The 24,570-nt window shown below is 45.1% G+C and overlaps 2 protein-coding genes across 14 annotated transcripts; one reads left to right on the top strand and one right to left on the bottom strand.

Annotated features, from left to right (window-relative positions):
* The first annotated feature begins 300 nt into the window (after nucleotides 1–300).
* GCDH (glutaryl-CoA dehydrogenase) lies at nucleotides 301–12,062 on the top strand. Of its 2 annotated transcripts, XM_028712884.2 has the most exons (12): nucleotides 301–460; nucleotides 857–971; nucleotides 1,350–1,385; nucleotides 2,900–3,043; nucleotides 3,753–3,815; nucleotides 4,661–4,831; nucleotides 5,559–5,688; nucleotides 6,844–7,060; nucleotides 8,814–8,917; nucleotides 9,118–9,243; nucleotides 9,914–10,074; nucleotides 11,250–12,062. In XM_028712884.2, exons 2-12 carry the CDS (start codon nucleotides 869–871, stop codon nucleotides 11,321–11,323), a joined length of 1,329 nt encoding a protein of 442 aa, XP_028568717.2. In that variant the 5' UTR covers nucleotides 301–460; nucleotides 857–868; the 3' UTR covers nucleotides 11,324–12,062. The 2 variants fall into 2 exon arrangements, with proteins under 2 accessions (XP_028568717.2, XP_077777451.1); XM_077921325.1 differs by lacking the exon at nucleotides 301–460 and having other exon boundaries at nucleotides 837–971.
* A 2,685-nt stretch (nucleotides 12,063–14,747) lies between these two features.
* Nucleotides 14,748–22,517, bottom strand: SYCE2 (synaptonemal complex central element protein 2). Of its 12 annotated transcripts, none has more exons than XM_077921332.1 (5): nucleotides 21,983–22,149; nucleotides 20,799–20,880; nucleotides 18,227–18,348; nucleotides 16,447–16,651; nucleotides 14,748–15,567 (listed from the first exon to the last, which is right to left on the bottom strand). In XM_077921332.1, exons 3-5 carry the CDS (start codon nucleotides 18,340–18,342, stop codon nucleotides 15,373–15,375), a joined length of 516 nt encoding a protein of 171 aa, XP_077777458.1. In that variant the 5' UTR covers nucleotides 18,343–18,348; nucleotides 20,799–20,880; nucleotides 21,983–22,149; the 3' UTR covers nucleotides 14,748–15,372. The 12 variants fall into 12 exon arrangements, with proteins under 12 accessions (XP_077777458.1, XP_077777457.1, XP_077777459.1 ...); XM_077921331.1 differs by having other exon boundaries at nucleotides 20,818–20,880; XM_077921333.1 differs by having other exon boundaries at nucleotides 20,823–20,880.
* Between the last annotated feature and the right edge of the window lie 2,053 nt (nucleotides 22,518–24,570).

Here is a 24,570-nt window from a genome sequence, read left to right as displayed (position 1 = left end):
TAAAGCGGGATATCAAATCCAAACTCTTCTTCATTTCCCCCCCAAAAATATAGTCCGGCCCCCCACAGGGTCTGAGGGACAGAGGACCGGCCCCCTGCTGAAAAACTTTGCTAACTCTGGCTCTACTTCATCAGGTGGACGGAGTCTCCTGCGTGGCAGGTGAAGACAGAGAGAGACAGAGACGATTTGGCAGGGGAGCTGGCAGCGCGCCCGCCTCCTCCTCCTCCTCCTTCCCAGGCGGGCAAAGCAAGGCGGCGTCGCGAGCAAACGCCTCCTCTGCCGGGCCAATGGCGGAGAAGCCCTCCCTCTCCCGCCGCCCGGAAGACAAGGCAGCAGCAGCAGCAGCATTTTGGCCTAAGAAGGTGTTTACAGTGAACCTGGAGGGGACGCGAGGCGACCTTGCTGCTTGCTTGCCGCCGCTTTGCGAGCTCACAGAACAAGAGCGCAGCGCTAAGCCGAGGTGAAAAGCGGCAACCTTGTTGACTGTGCCTTTGCAATGGCAGAACGGGAGGGCGGGATTCGTCTTCTGGGGGTCTGCATGCTAACTGTGGCCTGGCTGGGCCCTTCTTTGCTGAGCTCCGTGCGTTTGGGTTGGTTGCGCGAGAGGGATCCATCCAGGCCTCCTTCCTCTCCCCAAGCTGAGAACAGAAGATCTCTGCTCATTGCATCAAGCGTTTCAGCCACTTACTTTTGGGCATGTTATTGGCGTTAGGGATAAGCTTGACCAAAGGTGTCTTATTTGGGAATGGAATTGCCTGCTTTTAATCTTTCAGCATGGCGAGATTTAATCCTGCAATTGGCAGGGAGCCCTCCAGAACTTGTGGCCTTACAATCTTGTTTCACCGACCTCCTTCAGGAACTCGTCCTGATGGCGCTGAGGTTACCTGCCAGGAGGCTTTTGCAATGCAGCCGTTGTGTGACAGGCCCGTGCGATGTCCGTGCACAGGCCACCAGCTCAGCTGTGCAAAAGGGTAAGTGGGCAACTTGCGCTAAAAGGGATACCTGAACGGGTGCAATATTGAGGAGAAGGTGGGAGAGATAATAATGTCCGCTAATTTCTTTGGGAGCTTCCACCTTGCCCCATTCTCCCTCCCACGGGGGGGGGGGGGATGCAGCTGCCACCCAGACCCCTTTTAAATCTTAATTTTGGCCCAAAGGTATACAGGGCAGATTGTGCAAGGAGGAGGTGTTGGAGGGGGCCGAGTCCTGAAGACAGTGGCCTCTCTTAGCTGCTTTCAGGACTGAGAGTGACAAGTTGTCTTACAAACCTACATCATTGCTTCTGGGGGCTGGGGATGGAGGGGTTCACTGTGCTGGGAAATTGCATTATATTGTTGCTTATATTGCAGAAAAAGAAGCAAAGCCCTCTGGGAGAGAAGAGAAAGGTATGCATGTTTCAGTTGGCTTGTGGAATGGGATGACCTTTGATTTAAAGCTCCATATTTGGACTTCCAGCCACTGCGTCATCTCCTGCAATGTTCCTCCCTTCTCTCAGTCCTGCTCCACTTAAGAATTAATGTTTGGTAGGCCGTGTGCACCCGTCTTCCAGTGCTACTGTATAAAATAACAGCATCTCGCTAACTGAACCCCCTGAGTTTTGATTACCCCGCTCTCCCCTTCACCCAACTGTGTATCATCCCATGTGGACTGGTTGGGTCTCTTTAGAAAGATGAACTTGTAGTTCTCATAGGACAGTAGTGGCAAACCTATGGTGCCAGAGTGGGCACGTGGAGCCCTCTCTGTTGGCACGTGCCATCATGCCAGCAGTGCTATTGTTTGGGGTTTTCAAATTGGGCAGCAGCTTCCCCCCACGCCTCCTCATGAGTAAACTGCTCCCATCCCACCTCAGCAGCTTAAAGGCAGTTTATCTCCAAAGCAGGTGTATTCCTGTCTCTCCCCCCCCCTGCAATTGGTGGGATTTTTTTGCAGCCAGCAGGCTGTAGTTCCTGTGATTGGTGGCTTTGTAAAGGGTTTTCATTGATTGGTTGCTGCCTGCTATCCTTGAGCACTTGCCAGTGTGTGTGTTTTTCTCCCCCCCCCCCCAAAAAAAACCCCCAACTGTGATCCAAGCTGCCAAAAAAAGCTCTGCTAGTCTTGGCAATTCCCCCCCCCCCCAAAGCTCTATGTGTTGTTTCTGCTCCAAGTGCCATAGGAAGCGTTTATAATGCATGTGAGTGTTTTTCTCCCCCCAAAAAACAACTGTGATCCAAGCCCCCCCAAAAGCTCTGCAACTCAGGGCAGCCCCCCCCGGCTCATTTAATTATGTTATATTATTATCCCATATTAAATAGCCGTGTTGGGACTTTGCAATAAATTAGTAGGTTTTGGGTTGCAGTTTGGGCACTCGGTCTCCAGAAGGTTCGCCACCACTGTCATAGGAGGTAAGCAACTGTTAAAAGCCTGCTTTGTCGCTGTATTTTGGTCAGTGGTAGAGCCCAGATATCCTGTCCTTGTAAAGCTCAGCATTTATGGAAGATGCAAGCCATTAACTGAAGATGCTACCATGATGTCAGCAACTTTAACAGAACAATACTATGCATGTCTAGTTAGAAGTAAGCTGCACTGAATTCAGTGCGACTTACTCCCAGGTTAGTGTGCATACCAGGGATAGCCAGATGTTCCTGCTTGACTCCAACTCCACCATCCCCCAGCCAGCATAGCCAGTCTTCAAGGGAGGTGGGAGATGTTGTCCAACAACATCTGGGATGGCACCACATTGCTGCTCCAGATGTAGGCTGTGCCGCAATGAAGTGTTTATTTGTTGTGATCTCTGCCTGAATAGGTAGCTGTGAGCTCAGCGGTTAAAAGTGTTAGGGGAAGGACTTTTCCTATTGCTGCCGCCCCCCCACCAGCAGTGAGATAACTTCTTTGAGCTGAGCTTTCTGTCTTTCTTCCCCAGGCCCAAGAGCCCAGTTTGACTGGCGAGATGCCTTGCAGTTGGAGAGGCTCCTGTCTCCCGAAGAAATAATGATTCGCGACTCATTTCGCACCTATTGCCAGGAAAAGTTGATGCCCAGGATCCTCATGGCCAACCGAAACGAAGGTATGGTTTGTTTGTTTTTAAAGTATTTATTGAGCACTTGCAGCCTGGTACTTGGTGCTATGTGAGTTGGTGCAGGATACTGCCCCTTCCCTAAAGGTGGGGAATGGCTGGTTTCATCTTCCACATGAATGTGCCAGTGCGTTTAATAGCTAACCACAGAGTTACTAATTTAATGGGCTGATTTGATGGGGCCCTGAAAGGACCCATGAACCCTGCTGTGTGTTTTGGATCAACACCAAAAATGAGACTGGCTTATCACCCTTGATGGCTCCAGGAGTTAAATGTTTCCCAGGGGTTTTTTTTGTTTCTTTTTAAACTTTTTAATCATTTTGTTGAATTTGTGTTGATTTTTTTTTTGGTAAAACATCTTCAAGTGTTGTATCCGTTATAATATAATAAATGCTGCATTTGGGTGGTGCAGGCTTTGTGTGGCTCTAAGCCATTTTGTACTTATGGCAGAAGCCTGTGGAATAGTTGCTTTAAAGGGGTTCCTACACTTCATGTACCGACCATCCTTCATGCACTACTAGTAGCAATTTAGAAACGGTCATTGCATCACTCCCATGCTATTAAACATAGCATTGAAGACCAGGGCTCTGTGGGCCAGAAAAGAAGCATGAAGATGTAGTACTCATAGCAGGTTCTGCCTACAGTTTTGCTATCTATATTTCCATTCTCCCTTAATTCCTTTCCTTCTCTATTTTTGCAGTCTTTCACCGGGAAATTGTGTCAGAAATGGGGGAACTGGGTGTCCTTGGCCCTACTATCAGAGGTAATGCCATGTGGCTCTTTTATAGTGTCTGAAGAAATGGCTGGTGTGATCTGGTTGTGCTCCTGTTGATGTGATGATGATGTTATCCTCCTTTCTAAAAAAAACAACAAAACAAATTGGAGTTTATGGAGCCCTGTAGCTGCTGACAATTTAATTACTTTTGAAGTGTTGGGGCTCATTATTTTTAGTGAGCTAGTGAAACATTTTTGCTGTTCTAAGGCTGGTTGAAAATGTATTTGCTTTATGTTGTTTGCATGCTGCTTTATAAATATACAGTAAGGTAAAGGGACCCCTAATTATTAGGTCCAGTCGTGGCCGACTCTGGGGTTGCGGCACTCATCTCGCTTTATTGGCTGAGGGAGCCGGCGTACAGCTTCCGGGTCATGTGGCCAGGATGACTAAGCCGCTTCTGGCAAACCAGAGCAGCGCACGGAAACACTGTTTACATTCCCACCCGAGCGGTACCTATTTATCTACTTGCACTAGTGTGCTTTCGAACTGCTAGGTTGGCAGGAGCAGGGACCGAGCAACGGGAGCTCACCCCGTCGCGGGGATTCAAACCGCTGACCTTCTGATCAGCAAGCCCTAGGCTCTGTGGTTTGTGCCACCCGCGTCCCTTATAAACATACAGTACAGCTGCATAAAATATTGGAGTATTTTAAAGGGGGAAAATAAGCAACTCTGAGGCATTGCAGTCCCTAAACTGCAATAACATTGGTCTTCTTTTTGTCCCTCACTGCCCCCACAATCCTTGTCAGGAGTTTTGTCAGGAGTTGGTGGCGCAAGATGCGCTTTGAACTCATGGCATGGCTCACTTGCTAAATCTGTGCATCTGCTTCTCTTAGGCTATGGCTGTGCAGGAACCACCTACGTGGCATATGGACTCCTGGCAAGGGAGATTGAGAGAGTGGACAGCAGCTACCGTTCGGTCATGAGTGTACAATCATCTTTGGTGATGCACCCTATATATGCATATGGGACAGAAGATCAGAGGCAAAAGTACTTGCCAAGGCTGGGTGAGTGAGTAGGGTTCAGATGCTGGATGTGAGAGATCAGAATTTAGTTGCATTTCTAGACTGTGGCCTCTTTTTCTTTTGCCTACATTGTCTTTTACTGAACCGGTAACTTAGGCTTCAGTCCTAACCCCACTTACCTGGATGTAAGCCCCTGAAGGAGTGTCTCCACCCCCATCGTTCTACCCGGACACTGAGGTCCAGCACCGAGGGCCTTCTGGCGGTTCCCTTACTGCGAGAAGCCAAGTTACAGGGAACCAGGCAGAGGGCCTTCTCGGTAGTGGCGCCTTCCCTGTGGAACACCCTCCCACCAGATGTCAAAGAGAACAGCAACTACCAGGCTTTTAAAAGACATCTGAAGGCAGCCCTGTTTCGGGAAGCTTTTAATGTTTGATGTATTATAGTATTTTAATATTATTTTGGAAGCCGCCCAGAGTGGCTGGGGAAGCCCAGCCGGATGGGCGGGGTATAAATAATAAATTATTATTATTATTATTATTATTATTATTATTATTATTATTATTCAGTTCAATAGGCCTTCCTTCTGATTAGAAATTGTATGGTTTGTGCTGTAAATGCTGAGATCCAGGAACTGACAGATTTTCCGACTACTGTATTCATTCTTTCAGAAAAGTAATGTGGGGGGAAGCATGAGACTCGATGGCAGAGAGTGGAAAGAAAGGGGTGCTCTGGGGAGCAGCTGTAGCTCATCATGTCTTTCTCCCCACAGCCAAGGGAGAGTTGCTGGGCTGTTTTGGGCTTACGGAGCCCAACCATGGGAGTGATCCTGGTGGCATGGAGACCCGGGCCAAATACAACCCCTCCAGAAAGACCTACACACTCAACGGCACCAAGACCTGGTGAGCTCTGCAGCTGTCATGGTGCTCAAGTGGACAGGGGAGGTATGCAGAGCAGACTTCAGGCAACAGCAACAGTCTAGATTTATCAGAAGATTTAAAGACCTGTACAGTGGTACCTCGGGTTAAGTACTTAATTCGTTCCGGAGGTCTGTTCTTAACCTGAAACGGTTCTTAACCTGAAGCACCACTTTATCTAATGGGTCCTGCTGCTGTCGCCGCATCACCACCGCACGATTTCTGTTCTCATCCTGAAGCAAAGTTCTTAATCCGAGGTACTATTTCTGGGTTAGCAGAGTCTGTAACCTGAAGCGTATGTAACCTGAAGCGTCTGTAACCAGAGGTACCACTGTATGAGGAAATAATTGCCTTATACAGCTGGCTTCGGACAGACATTGCTTTCTGGGGAAGGCTGGATACCCAACTCAGCTCCGCTACCCATCCTGGAGAATAGTCTCCATGCCTTAGCTTTTCCTGTTGAGTGGCCCCTTTGGCCTCCTGGGTTGAGATTTACCGTATTTTTCGCACCATAGGACGCACTTTTTCCCTCCTAAAATGCAAGGGAAAATGTGTGCGTCCTATGGAGCGAATGCAGGGAGGGAGGCAGGCGGGAAAAGCCCCCAAGAGCCGCACACAAGCTCCGTGCGCTCTTGCGGGCTTTTCCACAGGAGGGAGAAGGGACTGACTGGCCGCATCAGTCCCTTCTCCCACCTCCCAGGAAAGCCAGGAGAAGCCGTGCAGCCCTTTTAAAGTGTGCGCGGCTTCTGCCGGTTTTGCGGGAGGTGGGGGAATTCCCCCACCTCCCAGAAAAGCCAGGAAAGCCCTGCGCAGCGTCTCCCGGCAAGGAGAGGCTGCACGGGGCTAAAGGGGAAGGCAAAACAGCGAGCGGGATCCATCCCGCTCGCTGCCTTGCCTTCTCCCATAGCTGCGCGCAACCCCTCCGCAAGGAGAGGCTGCGCGGGGCTAAAGGGGAAGGCAAAACAGCTATGTTTTAAGATTTTTTTCTTGATTTCCCCCCCTAAAAACTGGGTGCGCCCTATGGTCCGGTGCGCCCTATGGTGCAAAAAATACGGTAGTTGACCAGAATCTTTGGCATTCTGTAAGACCTGCTCTGGGCAGTGTACCCAAACATCTGACACCTGCTTGCCGTCCTCTCAGGATCACCAATTCTCCAGTGGCCGATCTTTGTGTGGTTTGGGCTGTGTGTGAGGACGGCAAAGTGCGGGGTTTCCTCTTGGAACGTGGAATGAAGGGTCTCTCCACTCCAAAGATCGAGGGCAAGTTTTCGCTGCGAGCCTCTGTCACGGGGATGATTGTTATGGAGGATGTGGAGGTGCCAGAAGAAAACCTGCTGCCCCATGTGTCTGGACTTGCTGTAAGATCCCTTTCCGTTCACGGTTACTTTGATCCTGCCTTCCAGAAGATATATACTGGGCAGGGCACTAGCATTGAATCTTCCCACACAAACCCCACTCCAGTGGCAAACCAGGATCAGTATCACCCACTGCATTCTTGAATGTACTGCAAAAGGGCCACCCCATCTTCACACAGTGTTATCTGTGGGATTTGTTAACATAAGATGCGGTGATGGCCTCTAACTTAGATGACTGTAATTAGACAAATCCATGGGTGGTTGGTCTTTCAATGGCTTCTTGTTATGATGACTGTAAACTACCTCAAAGACACCAGTTACTGGAGAACAACAGTGGGAGTGGGCTGTTGCAGTTACCGTATTTTTCGCCCCATAGAACGCACCTAGTTTTTTTGGGGGGAAATAAAGGGGAAAAATTTTTATTTCCCCCCCCCCAGGTGCGCTGTGCTAAACCCGAAGCTTGGGGCGTGCGGAGCTCAGCGCGCCCCAAGCTTCTGGGTGCAGGCAAGGTCTCCGTTAGCCCTGGGAGAGCCGCGTGACTTCGCGCGGCTCTCCCACAGCTAGCTGACCGCTGCGCTAATCCCGAAGCTTGGGGCGTGTGGAGCTCAGCGCGCCCCAAGCTTCTGGGTGCAGGCAAGGTCTCCGCTAGCCCTGGGAGAGCTCGGTCTCCTACGGTTAGCGGATAGCTTCCTGAAGCCTGGAGAGCGAGACGGGTCAGTGCGCACCGACTCCCCTCGCTCTCCAGGCTTCAGCGAAAGCCTGCATTCGCCCCATAGGACACACACATATTTCCCCTTCATTTTTGGAGGGGGGAAAGTGCGTCTTATAGGGCGAAAAATACGGTATTTCCTACTTTTAGGCTCTCCATAGGCATTTGGTTAGCTCAGGCTTTCTCAACCTCGGCCCTCCAGATGTTTTTGGCCTACAACTCCCGTGATCCCTAGCTAGCAGGACCAGTGGTCAGGGATGATGGGAATTGTAGTCTCAAAACATCTGGAGGGCCGAGGTTGAGGAAGCCCGGGTTAGCCTTTAGTCTGATCCATGAGGACTGAGTTTATAGTAATAAATAGAGTGACATATTCCAGGTCTTGAAATATGTTTAAATATGTTATGGGGTGTCATACTGGGCACAACAGATTTTTATTTATTGGAGATGGGTGGTGGTAGTCCAGTGCATTTTTAAAATTGTTATTCATTAAACTTATTGGTTGATTATTATTTTTACCAAGGTAACTCAAAGCAGCTTACAAACTCATACATTGAAACCAGCATATAAGAAAAAGCAAAGAAAAATCTAAAACCTATTCTTAACAGGCAGGATTAAAACCCATTCCAAATTTAGCAAAATGTTAGGCTCGATCAAGGCATTTCAAATGAAAAACTGTAAATTAATGGACATGTTGATCTAATGTTTGCAATAAATATGGGAAAGCATTCCCCCAAAAAATCAGTTCAGAAGAGGGAAGTTCCATATAGAAAGACGACTGATTTGGGAGATCTCTTGCATACGTTTCCATGGCTATTGGTAGATAATATCCTTCACATTTCAGCCTCCTTCCCCCACCCCACAAACTAACACTGATTTTATGGGACTAAAGCCGGGGAAATGAAAAATCTAAAAAGGTGGCAAACATTATGGACTGCCCTCAGTGTTGCTCCATTCAGATTTAGAGTTCCATAAGGTAATCCATAGGGACTCTGAGCAGGAGAACTGAGGGAATCCTGGTCAATATTTTACCTGAATCTCTTCTCACAGGGTCCCTTTGGCTGCTTGAACAATGCTCGCTACGGCATCGCTTGGGGAGCGCTGGGAGCTGCTGAATTCTGTATGCAAACTGCCAGGCAGTACACCTTGGACAGGTACTGTTTCAAGAGGTGGGGAGAGGGTGCCAGATTTCTAAAGATAGCATATGGGTGTATAATACTTCCATATCACTTGTTTCTCGAGTTCCTTGTGTTTGGCATGCATTCCCAAAGCCATCTTTACAACTCTGTAACTACTCTAGCTGTATAATAAAGCAGAAAGCAACTTCACCTCACCAACCAATGGTGTCTCGTAGGTCCCAGTTTAAAGTCCCCCTTGCAAGAAACCAGCTTGTCCAGAAGAAGCTGGCCGACATGCTCACAGAGATCACTATTGGCTTACAAGCTTGCCTACAACTGGGACGCCTGAAAGATGAAAACAAGTAAGTGTGTGCATGAATGGAAGCAGAAAATTGGTTCCTGCTGCAGTGAGAGTTCCAGGGGGGGCAGGGGGTGGGGAACTTGGTTGACCTTTCTCCTTCTAAGGGGTTTTACTGACTGGAAGAAGTACAGAGGACGCTTGGGTTGCGAACGTGATCAGTGGGGATGCACGTTCGCAACCCGCAGTGGTACGTCTGCGCACACACGGATTGCGCTTCTGCGCATGTGCAAAGTGCGATTTAGCACTTCTGCGCATGCGTGACTGCCAAAACCCATAAGTAACCCGTTCTGGTACTTCCGGGTTTCGGCGGTCCATAACCCGAAAAAATGCAACCTGAAGCGGCTGTAACCCGAGGTATGACTGTATGGGATTGGTTTGTGGATAAGGAGTACTCATTGCATTTCAAAATACATGCATATATTTCCAGGGTAAACAAGTTAGGGATTAAGTGGTGATGTCCTGAGGTGGTAAAATTAATTGCTGCCCTGCAGCCCTCCCATATCTCCTGTTCCTCCCTTTTAAATTAAAAAATTAAAAAATCACAAATATTGTCCCTAACAACATGTTAAGCATTGTCCTTGTTTGGGTACTCTGCCTATGTTTTAAAACAGAAGCTCCCAATCGTCTTCCAGTTCCCTGCTCCTATTCTGTTATCTCCTCTGTGTTCCCAGAGCAACCCCCGAGATGATCTCCATGCTGAAGCGGAATTCCTGCGGGAAGGCTCTGGAGATTGCCAGGCAAGCCCGTGACATGCTGGGGGGCAATGGAATTGCTGACGAGTACCATGTTATCAGGCACGTCATGAACCTGGAGGCTGTCAACACGTACGAAGGTAAATTGGCTTCCTGGCTTTCTTCCTGCAAGATCACAGTTTTGAGGAACTTCTGTTGGGATCAGAAAATAAATACAGTGGACGCTCGGGTTGCGAACATGATCCGTGCGGGATGCACGTCCGCAACCCGCAGCGGTGCATCTGTACACGCGCGGGTTGCGATTCAACGCATAGCACGATTTATCACTTCTGTGCCTGCTTGACTGCTGAAACCCGGAAGTAACTCATTCAGGTACTTCCGGGTTTTGGCAGTCCATAACCCGAAAAAGTGCAACCTGAAGCATCTGTAACCCAAGGTGTGACTGTACGGAGGATTGGAAAATAACTTAGCAAGGTTGTAGCATAAAGGCAGCCGCCTTCTCTTCCTTTCCTTTTTCTTTATTGGATGTATCCCTTAAGGCACTATAATGCACCGTTTGTTCAGTACATATGAAATTTGCCAAGCCATACACCACCATGCAAATCCTTCCCCCTACAAAGTGGATCAAGGAAATCCATGGAGTGTTGGAACTATTCTAACATTACTCAAGTGACATGAGAGCCACTGCAGAGAGGCCCCTGTCCAAGCCACTGGAGAAACATCAGGGGCCCAGACCACATGCAGAGAGTCTGTGATTGAGATCTTTTCTGTGCTAGTGCTACCTCATTGTGGAGAGAGACATTGCCAGCATAAGAAGGAGCCACATTGTGGACGCTTTGCTCACAGTTACCCTAACACCATACCGAAAAACCCACACTGTAACAGCATCCACCTATCAGAATGGGCCCTAAATCTAGGCATGCATTCTGCAAAAGAGTGCAGTCCATTGGTCTGTTTAGATCTGTATTGTCTACATCAGTTGTTCCCAACCTTTTTTTGGCCATGCCCCACCTAAGCATCTCTAAAATCCTGATGCACCCCAGCCCCCTTATTATTCAAAAAGTGAATATTATTCAAAAAGTGAACTCCTGTTCACGTGGAGGAAGCCTAAAAGGCCATTAACATGGTCTAACTCATTCTCGAATTGCCCTCCCCTTAAAAATCAAATTGGTCCCCTGTGGGAACTACGGGTCTACACTGACTAATGGTGTCTCTCTGGGATTTGAAACAGGTTTTTTCCGCCCTACCTGGGGATGCCAGGGATCAAACTTGGAAGCCCACTTTTTCAGACCGCTTACTTTTGTTTTTCCCCCAGGGACCCATGACATCCATGCGCTCATCCTTGGGAGAGCTATCACTGGACTTCAGGCCTTTACCGTCAGCAACTGAATGCATTTCTGCAGGGTTCCTCTTTGCTGCTCATGGCTCCAGTGCAGTGGGGTTTGGTGATGCCACAACGGTTTTAAAAGCTATTGCTGCTGACTGGACTCTCAACAAATGTTTCTTCAGCTCAGCTCAATTATTTGTCATGAATTTGAAGCCGTACCAAAACCAGGCATTCAAGAATACTTACTTCTCCACCAGGAGGCATAGAGATAAAGAGCATTAAGATGGCAAAGGAGCACATCATTAAGACTTGGATTATCCTTTCAGTGGGTAGTAGGGAGGGTGATGGCAAGCAGAGAAATTTGCAATATAGAGGAATAGCACAGTTCAAATATTGCCAAATTGTCTAGGAGGCAAGCTGTTTTGGCATGTAACTGTGCCAAACAGTCATGCTATGAAAAGCTCTCTGCTGCCACAGGACCCAGCCAGGACAATAGCCTTGGTTGCTTATTTAGGTGTCCATAACTGCAGATTATCTGCCATTTTAATGATTTACTGTTCTTTTTAATGCAGCCCTTGAGGTTACTAAGCACTAAGAGTGGGAATTAAAACTTACTGTCCACTTTGCATTCGTCCTGTCATGCAACCTTGAGCAAGCTGCTGCCTTTCAGTGCCTCAGTACCCATTTGTTAAACAAGGACTGACATTTGAACCGTTTTTTATGTTGAGCTCAGCTAGGGCTTTTTTGAACTTGTGATTCTCATGTGAGCTTTTTCTTCAAGAATAAATTGAATTTGGTGGATTTTCCACAGTAGATATATGTATGTGAAGTTGAAGACCTGATGCGCCATTTTTATCGGGCAGGTGACCAGTAACAATCTAAAGCTAATTTCAAACAGGTTTGGACAGTAACTGACAGTGTTGGAGCTGCCCCAGTCACCTGGACTCCCTCCAGCTAAGTGGCTACTGCCTACTAGGATGGAGAGGGGAAGGGCTGAGGTGGCAGTGAGGTTGGCATGGTGGAATCGCACTGGCAGAGCCAATCTGTGCTCCTGGCATGTTTCCACTGCGCTGACCTCATGCATCTTCTTTCCCTTGTCACCACTTCCCTCTCCTCCCCTGAAGGTGTCCCTTAAATGTCCCATCAGCTGTGTGGGGATGTCTTTCTGTGAGTAGCTCCTGCACAGTATGGGAAACATTTAAGTGACTCAACTTTTGGTCAAGTTTGTGGTCCCAGCCACAACATCACTCCAAAGTGGGGTGGAGGCTTGCCAGAGGCCCCTGCCCACCTGCCACTTTGCATTCTTTATGTGTTACATAATCCTTGTTGTGGGGTGGAATTCAGGAAGTTATAAGTGGGGATGTGCTGGAAGCTGGTTTTAGCACCTGTGGTCTATAGCCACATTACAATGGGTGGGGCTTAGAGGCTGACCTCAGGTTCTTCCATACTACACCATCTTTTCAGAAACACTCTAGAAATAAAATTAAAATGATGATTCCTTACAACACTTGATGACAACACAATATATAATTTTGGCATGTCTCCAGGGCCAAGATCCTTTTATAAAGTTTAGATCCTTCTCATTGTGTGATCTTTTCTGATTGTTTCCTGCTTTACACAATAGCATACTGATGAACTGACCCCAGAATTGCTCATTAGTTTCCTATGGGGTAGGATATTTAATGGTCCCCTTGAAGGAAAGAGGAACTGACAGACGGGAGCAGTTATGGGGCTGATTCATTAGTATTGCTGCTGCAGCACCTAAAAAGACGCAAAACGAACAAGTAGGAAGCTTCTAATTAAAGGTAGAGAGGCCTGGAAAGCCTCAATAATGTATTGTCAATCCACTGTGGACACGCTGGCAATTGCTTTGTACCTAAAATAAGACGACGACAGGAGTAATACAAAGAAAAACGACGCAACAGGCTGACAGTGATGTCTTCTGGATTCTCTGAAGAGTGTGAACCCAAGAATAGCAATTCCAGGTAAAAATAAACTGAATGCTGCTGCTTCTTTTTAAATTTCTCAGTGTGCTTTTATTACCTTCAGCTGATTCTTTTTATTGCAGTTTGCGTTGGATATTTTTAATAGAAAAACGGCATATTTTAAATATAATAAATAATTTTAAAACTGGGTTGCAAGCAGTGGCAGCAGCTGATTGTGAAAGTGTCTCTGAATGGAAGTTGGCTCAGTTTACCTTAAAAACAACTCTGCTGAATAGAACTTCATGCACTCAAGTTGTCTAAAAATAATCTGTATACCAACTGGTTAACTTCAGAGTGAATTGAGCACTATTTACTCTCAACTCAACATGCTTCCAGGCCAGTGTAAAACATGAACATAAGATCTTAAGCTGTCACTGCCACACCCATGGAAGCAATGACTTTGGATAGGTCCATGATAAACTAAACCAATTAGCATGCATACTTAAATTAGCAAGTTCAATTTCAATAGTGATTCTGAATACCAATTCTATTCCAGGTGTTCTAGAGCTGAAGCAAAGCTCTCCTTGGTTAATTATGATGTCAAATATCTTACAGATCTTCTCTGAATATTTGCCAGGCATTGACTAATTTATATTCAATTATATCAATACAGTATATGACAGCAACTAATGCACCTGTTTTAATGCGGGTTACATGAAATCTAAATGGAACCCCAGCCAGTAATCTGGCCAATGCACTTTGAAACAGATGAAGTTTCTGAGTCATCTTTAAGGGCAGCCCCATGAAAAACACATTGCAGTAATCTGATCTGGAAGTTACCAGAGCATGCAGTACAGTAGCCAAGTCATTTCTGTCCAAAAGGGGCTGGAGCTGTTGTGGCACCTGGAGTTGAAAAAAATGAACTTCTAGCCACTGAGGTCACTTGAGCCTCTAGTGTAACTTGAATTTAGGAACATGCAGGGAGCAGTGGCAAGATCATGGGACACAGCTGTGCATGCCATGCAGCCTGCCTTTCACTCCTTAAGTTAGTTTGCTATCTTTGCATGTAGTGGAGGATACTGTCCCATCATTGGTATTGATTTTAATACCAACTTCCAGTCCATCCATCCGGTTTTCAGCAAAATGTTTTGGGCCAGCCTTGCATATCAAATGAGATAGTGTTTGATATGTTCAGTACCCTAAATTGTCTTTGCATGGAATATATCATTATCTTGGTGGTAACAAAACATCCCTGGCTTAATTGCAATGCATACAAAACTACAAAACTTGCAGAAATGACTAACAGTTGTAGCATAATTAATAAGCCATCATGGCCAGACAACTGAATAGTTCAGCACCCTTAAAAAATTGCCCTGTTGGAATAGCTCAATGATGACAAAATGGAAGCAGGAGTCAGAAATCAGGGACTATGTTTCCCTTCATTCTGCTTTAGTCAGTATCTTTTCAAGCCATTTTGTTATATTTTTAGTTCCTTAAGACATAATGGCAGTACTTCAAACTCTCCTGTAAAACAAAAATAAAGTACAGTTTTTCATGCCAATATATTTCCAATTTTATTGAGTTTGCACCCTGGAATAATTCGACTCGTACACACAAGCAAAGAACGACGAACAAAGTGCCTGAAATTTGCTTACTGAGGGCCAAATGTGATATCTGTTGCATAGTTTGGTTTTGTAGTTGATTTTTTATTAAATGAAGGGGAGGAGCCTTCAACTCTTTGTTCCTACTGTGTTGTGATAGGAATCCCACCTCCCATGATACCAGTTGTGATGTAACAGGTGTGTGAGATAGGCCCAGCCAGGCCTGTGACAGGGGCAAAGGAGTAAAGGCACCCTCCTGCCATTCAGTGGTCCCAATCCTGCTACCCCACCCTTCCACTTTAGCTATTTAACAAAAATCTGCTATATAATATGAACATGTCGTAGTTTGATCCTGATAACTGGGATTCAGTTTTTTCCTTTCAGTTTAAATACGTTCTTCCTTTCCCCACCTTCATTATTTTTTAAAAGTATTTTTAAAACAAGTAACAAATTCAGAACAACAAAAACAGTCAGAACTCAGGTTACAGGGGCTTGGGGTACCAAGTAAGTATATATCCATTACATTCACCAATGATGCAAAAGGACATGTAACACTATTCCCCAACATTTTCTCTCTCCATGCAATCACAATTCAGACTGCTCACACAGGTCTTTATATAACATCTCCACAGTGTGACAGACCTTCCTGAGCTCTGTTTCAATTTGTTTGATCCTCTCCATGATCTGGTAAAGCTCTTGGATTTTATCTTGAATGAGCTTGTTATGATGATCATAGACAGGGAACATGCTTTCCTCCAACTTCTCTGCCAAGCTTGAAACCTTTTTGGTAGAAAGAGAAAGAAGCAGGAGTTAAAGCAGACTTTAGATTTCTAAGGACTCCTTAGTAATAGGGTTTCCCTGAATCAAAAGACTACCTGCTTTTCATTTCTAACACAAATGTGGCCACCTATGAGTAGCTAAGGATTAAGTGAAAATTCCTTAAGAGTGGCTATGTTCACACATGACGGTCACATTTACATGTAGGGCCTAGGAAGGATAGCAAAATGAAATGGCAGGATTGGGCTGTGACAAGTTAGAACACAATCAAATAGGCAACCATGCAGTAATTTTGAGTTCCTTTGAAGTGGTCACAAAACTCTATTTGTGGTGTGGTCACTGTGGGGTTTTTTTCAGGTGTTACTGATGCAACATGGGCATGTCAGTAAACATATAGGAAGGAGAGCCTGGCAAGCAGAGGGTGGCATGCTAAACACTGATTGCACCATGTTTGTCTCCCCACTGCCTCGCCCACTAAACAACAGTGACCCACCTACTGGAAAACTAGTGTAGCAGGTCCACCCCACCCAGGCAGCCACTTCTGCCAAGCAGAGAACAGCGCAGAGTTCATGGATGAAGATGAGAAGATTAGGCAATATGGATGTGGAGAAAGCACGTTTCAATATAGGAAGTGGGAAGAGGAAAGAATTGAGGGAGCTTGTCCAGTCGGTGGAGGGGATGTGGTATGAGGGAATAAACTCAAGGCTGGTACTTAACATTTTTTCAGGACACTGGTGTTAATAATTTGTAAATCTTAGTTAAATGCACCAGGTAGATTTGTAATGTTTGGGGGAAAATAGTACAAAGCTGGCAAGATGGAGCTCAATAATTCTTTCCTGATACTCAGATTCCCTGCACTCCATTTCCCCCACATATGTTTACCTTCATCAAAAGACTTTCTCGGAAATTGTTCATGAGCACTTGGTCTTCCTTACGCTTCTCATTCATCTTATCAATTATTTGCTGGGCTCTTTCTTGCAGATTTTCAATAGATGAATCAAGGGCTATAAAATAACTTGAGGATTTGCTGTTTGACTCCCCTCCAGTTGTATCTGAATTAGGAAGAGGTGTGCTGGAAGTTTCTTTCCTATATATCACGAAAAAATGTCAAATGCTGTTTGAATTGTCTTCATTTTTGCCTTTGAATTCAAAACAGCAAAGGCACCAATATTTTACTCAAGAGAGGGGGCTACTCAATTTATTTGATTTTTTAAAGTTCAAATTATAAAGAAATTGGTTATGCATACACACAAAATAAGCCAAAAGAAATGAGTCATAATTTAGTCATATCTTACAATATATTCTCCTACTTCACAGGATTATCAAGAAAGTTTGCTCAAAAAAGGAATAGGAAGAAAAAGTCAAGACCACTCAGTCCAGACACAAGGGGACAGATCACCAAACTGGTTTCTAATTTCAAACCAAGGTGCATTATTGGGGGGGTTCTCATTGGGGGCAAACATATTAACTGTAAATTAAATAAAAAATTGCCAGATGTTATAAAATGTATCTTTCTTAATTTGTCCCCTAAAGAGGCATATTTTGCTTAATTATTCTGAGACTGACAGGAATCAGGCTTTGTTGTACCAGGTACCCAGCAAAAGGTCAAGGTATTCCCAATGTCTAGTGATGAGCAATCTGGCTGCCATTAATAGGAAGCCTACAAGCTCCTTGAACTTTCAGTCTTTATTTTAGTTTCACAGTAATGGAATAGGCAGAAGATCCTGGCCCATAATACAGTTGATATTGATGAAAATTATATCCCCAAAGAATGCTGCTTGGGACACTCCCACCAAGTAAGTCTCTTTACTGTGCCAACATCGCAAGCAGGAGAGGTTGTTTTAGATGTATGGAAGAGTTGCACTGGCATATTGTGCCAATGGAACACTTTTTGAGAATTACCTCCACTCGCACCAAAAGATTTCAGGTTTTCTTCATATCCAAGTCTCTGCCACTGACCCTTCCTCCAAAAAGCCCAGGGGGAGCATTGAGAAGGTTATCCCATTTTATCCTCACAACAACCCTGGAGGCTGAAAGCCCACCAGTGAATTTCATGATTGAGCCAAAGACCCCATCCAAAGTCCTACATTTCATCTAGTATTCTCTTGATTGAAGAAATGTGGACTCATCCCTTCTCTCTGATCCCATAATTCCATGGGGGGTCACTGGAATATTCTCAGGAATGGGCCCTGGTCTTGCATTGCATGCAACAGATCAGAGATTCAGTCCCTGGCATTTACAGTCCCTGAGGAGCTGCTGCCAGTCTGTAGAAAATACTGAGGTAGATGAACCAATACTATAAGGAATATTCCTATGTTCCAATGGTTGTGGCTGTAATGCTCATAATATTTGTTTACAACCTTAGTCAAGCACCCACATTTTGGTTATGTGGTACTCTGGACCAGGTGCAGCCATAGCTGATACTGCCAAGTGTTCCCATACTAGGAGTGAACCACTTTCAGTAAGAATTTACACTGAAAACCAATCTCCCTAAAAAGTTTGCTTTATGAATGAATCCACCTTTGTTACCCATATCAACTCCTTCACATTTGTTCAATCGTTAGATTAGGACATGCTTTTGTCAATATGCAGTTATTTTAAGATTTAACAGTATTTTGGTATTTTGGTTTATTTGGTTGTTGTTTTTTAATGTGATTCTTACCTGGATGGATTATCACTTAAGTCATTTCTTTCTAGATTAGTGAAGATGTCAAATGGACTATCAGGTTTATCTTGCTCCTGCTCTGACTCTTGCAGCTGAAATTTCTTATTAGACATAGCAGCCTAGAATGATGAGGAGAATAAGTTTATCTATAACAGAGATTTAAAAAACACCAAAGGATAATTACAAAATACTTGTATTACAAAACATATGTACCATTTCTCTATAAGGAAAATTATAATAAATACTGTAACTAACTGTGAATACTCTCAGAAATTAAGGACAAGCATGCTGAGCAGATTTAGGCATATTTTGTCTGTGGCCAGCACAGTACATGTAACTGTTCATTCAGAATCCACTAATCAAATCTGTTGTGGGTGATGAAAAATGCTAAAATCTCAGATGGCTCTTACTGATCTTGCCTGGGTCATGAAAGAGATAAAATCCTCATCTAGTTCCAGATGAAATCCAAGCCTAGCATTCAATAACTATGTTTACTTGGATTCCATCCTTGGCTTGGGCCCGTATTTTTCCATCACAGGACAGGACATTAGACTGCAAGCCACTTCTGAAACTCCAAAGCAGGTTTTGACGCAGCAGAGGCATCAGCTGAACAGTAAAATAAGGCACTCAATGTGTTGTGCATGCAGATGAGATATATTTCCTACTCTGGATTGTGGCTAATATGGAAAAACAGTTAATAAGGTGAGGACAGAGATGCCCATCTCTCTCACATGCCCACCTACATAATGACAGCAATTTGAGGTTAAATAATAAACCTGCAATAGAAAAAATTAATCTGAACTGATTTTCCTCACCCTCCACCCCTAGTTTGCCGAGAACCAAAGAAATGATGACTTCTTGAACAATTTCTAATCTGTTCAGCTTGGCGTTGGCTGGAGAGCATTCTATCCACAATTTGATTTATCCTGCTTCATTTATAGTCACTGTGTTCAGGAAATTCCAATAGGAAAGGTATTAAGTGCAATCTAGTGCTCTATATGTATATCTGAGAATGAATCTGAATCACTATGTATGATGGTTTGCTTCTTTTCAAGTGAGTAATATTAATGTTAAATAAATTTTTAAAGAAGCAGTTTTTCTCCTCCAGAACCCGAGAAAAGACGGAAGCGAAAATATATCTGCATGCAAGATGGAAAACTGTGGTTTTTAGCTGATAGGCTGATGAGACTTGGGAGCAAAGAAAAAACCTCAGCTCAGATACCTCTTCAGTCATGAAGTCGTGTGACTTTGGCCAAGCCCTTCGTTTTTGTCATGTTGTATGAAAAATTGAGGTTATCATAATTAGGCTTTTATAAATTACGTATATCGTTCAGTTCTCCATTTAAAAGGGGGGAAATTGTCTTTCTTAAACACCTCTCCACTTTTTAAAGCTTTGCTAATGTTACAATTAGAGATAAGGAGGGGCAGGTCTTTTTCATGACTGAAAAAGTCACAAAAGTAACAAGTTTTTGTACAGTACCCTGGCACCTTCTTGCTGCCCAGCGGCAGCCATTTTGTGCTGGCACCCACAACACTTTTAACAATGTGCATGTACTGGCACCTCGGGGTTTTTTTTACCACAGGAAAGAAAGCACGGGGGGATTACAAAATGGTGTAATCTGTGTATGGTAGGGAGGGGAGTTGATGGGGTCCATTTCTCTCTGCCCGATATTGTAACCAAACGTCTTGATGTGTGATTTAACTACGAGGTCCATGGGACACTAAGGACATGTTTAAGAGACATTGCTATATAAATAATCTCACAGAAATGAAAAAGGATCACACACACCCTACTCTCAAGAAGGATCATGCATGGAAGAAGAGCCCAAAAGAAGATTGGGGGTGAGGCTTGAAACTGATTTTGTGAGAAAGAGGTGTCACGGTTTTCCTTTTTCCTTCACTGCTTTTGTTCTAAGACAAGTGGACCAAACTCTGCCCTGAGGGAAAGCTGCTTCCCGCCCAAAATTCCCTCAGGGCAGCAGCAAGACTTTTCCTAGCATTTAATGGGTAGGAGGGGCCTGGGAACAAATATCTGCGTTTCCAAATCACCAGCCACCAGAACACATTCTGTTCGAATGAAAGACTATCTATTTTTCTATTTATTTATGCCACTACATATTTATTTATACTCCCCCCTCTTTTCCTGACAGGGAATAGCTATACAGTGGTACCTCGGGTTACATACGCTTCAGGTTGCATACGTTTCAGGTTACAGACTCTGCTAACCCAGAAATAATGCTTCAGGTTAAGAACTTTGCTTCAGGATGAGAACAGAAATCATGCTCTGGCGACAGCGGGGGGCCCCATTAGCTAAACACTGTACAGTAATACCTCATGTTACGTCATAGTGGGACGTTGAATTCCACCCATTGCATTTAATGTCTTGCCATTTAAATTAAAACTGTAATACAGTGGTACCTCGGGTTAAGTACTTAATTCGTTCCAGAGGTCTGTTCTTAACCTGAAACTGTTCTTAACCTGAAGCACCACTTTAGCTAATGGGGCCACCTGCTGCCGCCGCGCCGTCGGAGTAAAAACATACAGAAATTAACTTAAATAAACAGCTCACTGCTTTTTTCCATGACTACCTCACTCTATCTAATGGTGGGGCTGTCCCTGGAGAAAGCTTTAGTCCTATGGAGACTTTAGTCCTAAAAGAGACAAAAAAAGAAAATAAATGTAAAGTTCTTGTCAATCACTTTGCTCTCATTGGCCATAATACTGGAAGATGGAAATTGGTTTTCTACTGCAGTGTTTCCCAACCGGTGTTCCGCGGCACACTAGTGTGCCGCGAGACGTTGCCTGGTGTGCCGCGGGAAAAATTAAAAAATTCGAAAGATATCCGGAGAGGCGGCCTTCAGGCGAGTTTTAATTTTAATTTTCCTTCTCCCACTTAATGCCCCACGCTCGCCCGAGCAGCTTGCAGTCCTCGGTAACCACGGCGACCCGAGGGAGGGGAGGGAACAGGGAAGTCGAGGGCGGCGGCGAGCCGCGATGACGTCAGTGGGCCGCGCCGCCTCGCCCTGGCACGGTGTGAGAGCCCCGGCTAGTGGCGTGAGCTTCGGAATAAGTGGGATCCGCGTGCGCGAGACCGAGATCGCGGGTAAGGAGCTCAGCCCTGGGCAGGAGGAAGCGGGGCCGCGCGTGCGGGCCACATCCCCACAGAGAGCGAGCCTCCCCTGGCCCACCACTCCGGGCAGGTCCACTCGCATGAGGGGGCGGCGATGGCGACGGCCGGCAGCTTGCCTGCAATGCCATCCCTCGAGCAGGCGAGGAGCCCGGAGGCTACCAGATGTGAGTCCTCTTTCCCACCCTGCTCGGGAGTCCAGAGCACTTGGTCGCATTCAGGATCTAGAGTGGGGAAGCGGAGCTTGTGTCTGGGCTGGACACATTGGGCTGCCTGTGCCGCTCGACCTGCGGGGAGAAATCAGGGTGGGAGTCACGACCGTGAGGCAGGGCTGCCAAGTGTGGCAGAAGAGGACACGGCCGTCGCACCTGTCCTTAGGTAGGAGCTTCTTCCGTGTCGACCTGCTGCCCTAAAGTCTTGGCTTTTTTCTTGGCTTTTTGGCGGTTGGCACAGAAGGAAGGCAAGGGGGAGGGGAAAAAATTGAAACTTACACTTTCGTGCGTCCCTCCCGGCGTGACGCTGCGCGCTGACGTCACGGGGCTGTAATGGTGGTGTGCCTCGAGATTTTTTTCATGAAACAAGTGTGCCTTTGCCCAAAAAAGGTTGGGAAACACTGTTCTACTGACTGATCTATTAGGTAGGATAGTGCTGGTGCATATTTCTTTATTTCTCTTTAGGTAAAGAGGAGAGGTGGCTACTCTTTTCTGTTCTTTTATTTTTAAATTATAACTTGATATTCAGGGAAGCTGCATATCTCTGAGTGAGGTCCACCTCAACTGCCCATATAAATTCCAAGTAGCCCCCACCCCAAACACATATTGTGATTACAAATATAAACCACATCTTACCTGAGAAATTCTCAAGACTTTAAACTGAAAGCTGCAATCAGTGATTTTTTTGGTTACAGTACTTTCTGGTATGGTATACTGTCACCTTTTTCTTCTTTTCTGCTACCCATGGCAGCCATTTTGCATTAGCACCCAATATCATGAACAAGATAGGAATACTGGTACCTCATTTATTTATTTATTACCTTAAAAATCACTGGCTGCAATTAATAAAAGTATTATGGCTTAAATCCTCCTTCTGTCAGGTACATGAAGTTAAGTTTTAGTACATTTAAAGCACACTCCCCAAGTCCTGATAAATGAAGTTTGTGAAGGGTACAGTACTAGTGGGAATTGTAGGTCTGTAGGGGTAAACTATGGTTCCCATTTTTTTTTTGGACGAAGAGCTTTAAATGTCCAGTATGCTGTGTACCCACTCAAGTTGACAGACCTCTAAAGAAGAAAAATGTAATGTGGGAGTTGAATGGCACTGAGCAGCAAAAATTACAGTGAAAATGTATATTAAATAGGCAAACTTCTAATCTTTTATAGAAGCAGATTGGTGATAATTGAGAACAAGTGAGATGATTTAATGACACCTACAGCAGGGCCAGGAACCACTACATTTGCAATAATACATAGCATAGATAAACTGGCATTGGTCAGCTAATTAACACATACAGTATTATAAAAAAACTGTTGTTTCTATTTAACCCAAAAGCAGTGGCATTGAACTTTTTCATGTATTGTAATTCAGCTGTTTCATGCTGTATTCTTCCTTCAGTCCAGAATGGACACCTTAAGATAAGTTTATTAAAGAGTGTCCTGGAAGGCTGGTTTGTGGATATCCACTGGGTTGTGGATATTGCAGTTTTTCCTGGCAATGTCCACTTCTTGCCCAGTTCAAAATAAAATTAGTTAAACATTAGTTACCAGCCAAGGCAATATATACATATAATATGCATATATATATATATATATATATGCTTTCGTAGATTTTCACGGGTACAGGAATGCAGGTTTTGGTGTCCTCGGGTGTCTTCCCGTGTAAAAGTTGGGGTGTCTAGGCGACGTTTCGACGAGGTCTCACTCGTCATCTTCAGGCTGGTGTTTTCGGCTTCTTGTTACTGGAACAGAGCAGGATCTCAGTGTTTGAGTTCCTATAAATACTGTTGAAGGTGTGGTGTATAGCCTCCAATGTTTTGGGCAGAGAGGAGGTTCCCAGGCTAGTGTGCCTTTTCTTCTTTTGTTCCTTAATTACTTGAGGGATATCTTGAGTGATTTCTTGAGCGATATCCTGAATCCCACTTAGGTGGGTCATTAGGTGTGGATTAGTTTCTCAAGCCTTTGTGTCTTGAACTCTTGAACTTTGTGAAGAGTTTTTTTGAGAAGATGGCTGTACTGCATTTGGTTGTGCTCTGGCTTGGCTTCGTGTATAGGGGCGAGCTGTGGTTTTGTGGCCTGTGCCAGCCAGATCTGTGTAGGGATTGCAGGGGGGTGCAGCATCCGGAGGTGCCACCATGGTTTGGCTACAAAATCTGACACCAGATCCAGAGGCACACAGAACGCCATCACCAATCAACCACACCAGACCCAAACCCAGACCCTCTCCACAGATGAATTACAGATACCACCCAGTAGCCAAACCATGGTGGCACCTCCGGATGCTGCACCCCCCTGCAATCCCTACACAGATCTGGCTGGCACAGGCCACAAAACCACAGCTCGCCCCTATACACGAAGCCAAGCCAGAGCACAACCAAATGCAGTACAGCCATCTTCTCAAAAAAACTCTTCACAAAGTTCAAGAGTTCAAGACACAAAGGCTTGAGAAACTAATCCACACCTAATGACCCACCTAAGTGGGATTCAGGATATCGCTCAAGAAATCACTCAAGATATCCCTCAAGTAATTAAGGAACAAAAGAAGAAAAGGCACACTAGCCTGGGAACCTCCTCTCTGCCCAAAACATTGGAGGCTATACACCACACCTTCAACAGTATTTATAGGAACTCAAACACTGAGATCCTGCTCTGTTCCAGTAACAAGAAGCCGAAAACACCAGCCTGAAGATGACGAGTGAGACCTCGTCGAAACGTCGCCTAGACACCCCAACTTTTACACGGGAAGACACCCGAGGACACCAAAACCTGCATATATATATATATATATATATATATATATTGGTACATATAATCTGACAGTTCTTTCATTAATTTGCTATTCTGCAAAGACCAATTTGTAGAGTAAGAACAGGATAAGAAAGTTGAGAGCCATGACTCTGAAAATCCAGAGGATGGAAAGAAGACTTGTCTTTTAAAAGTTAACAAATCTAGACTGAGATTCCACAATCAGTGAGGATTTGTGAGTTGTCCTGGATTTGGGT

This window comes from Podarcis muralis, chromosome 17 (genome assembly GCF_964188315.1).
Source record: "Podarcis muralis chromosome 17, rPodMur119.hap1.1, whole genome shotgun sequence".
NCBI lineage: Eukaryota > Metazoa > Chordata > Lepidosauria > Squamata > Lacertidae > Podarcis > Podarcis muralis.
Note: the sequence above shows the minus strand (reverse complement) of the source record. Positions and strands in the feature narration are given on the sequence as shown.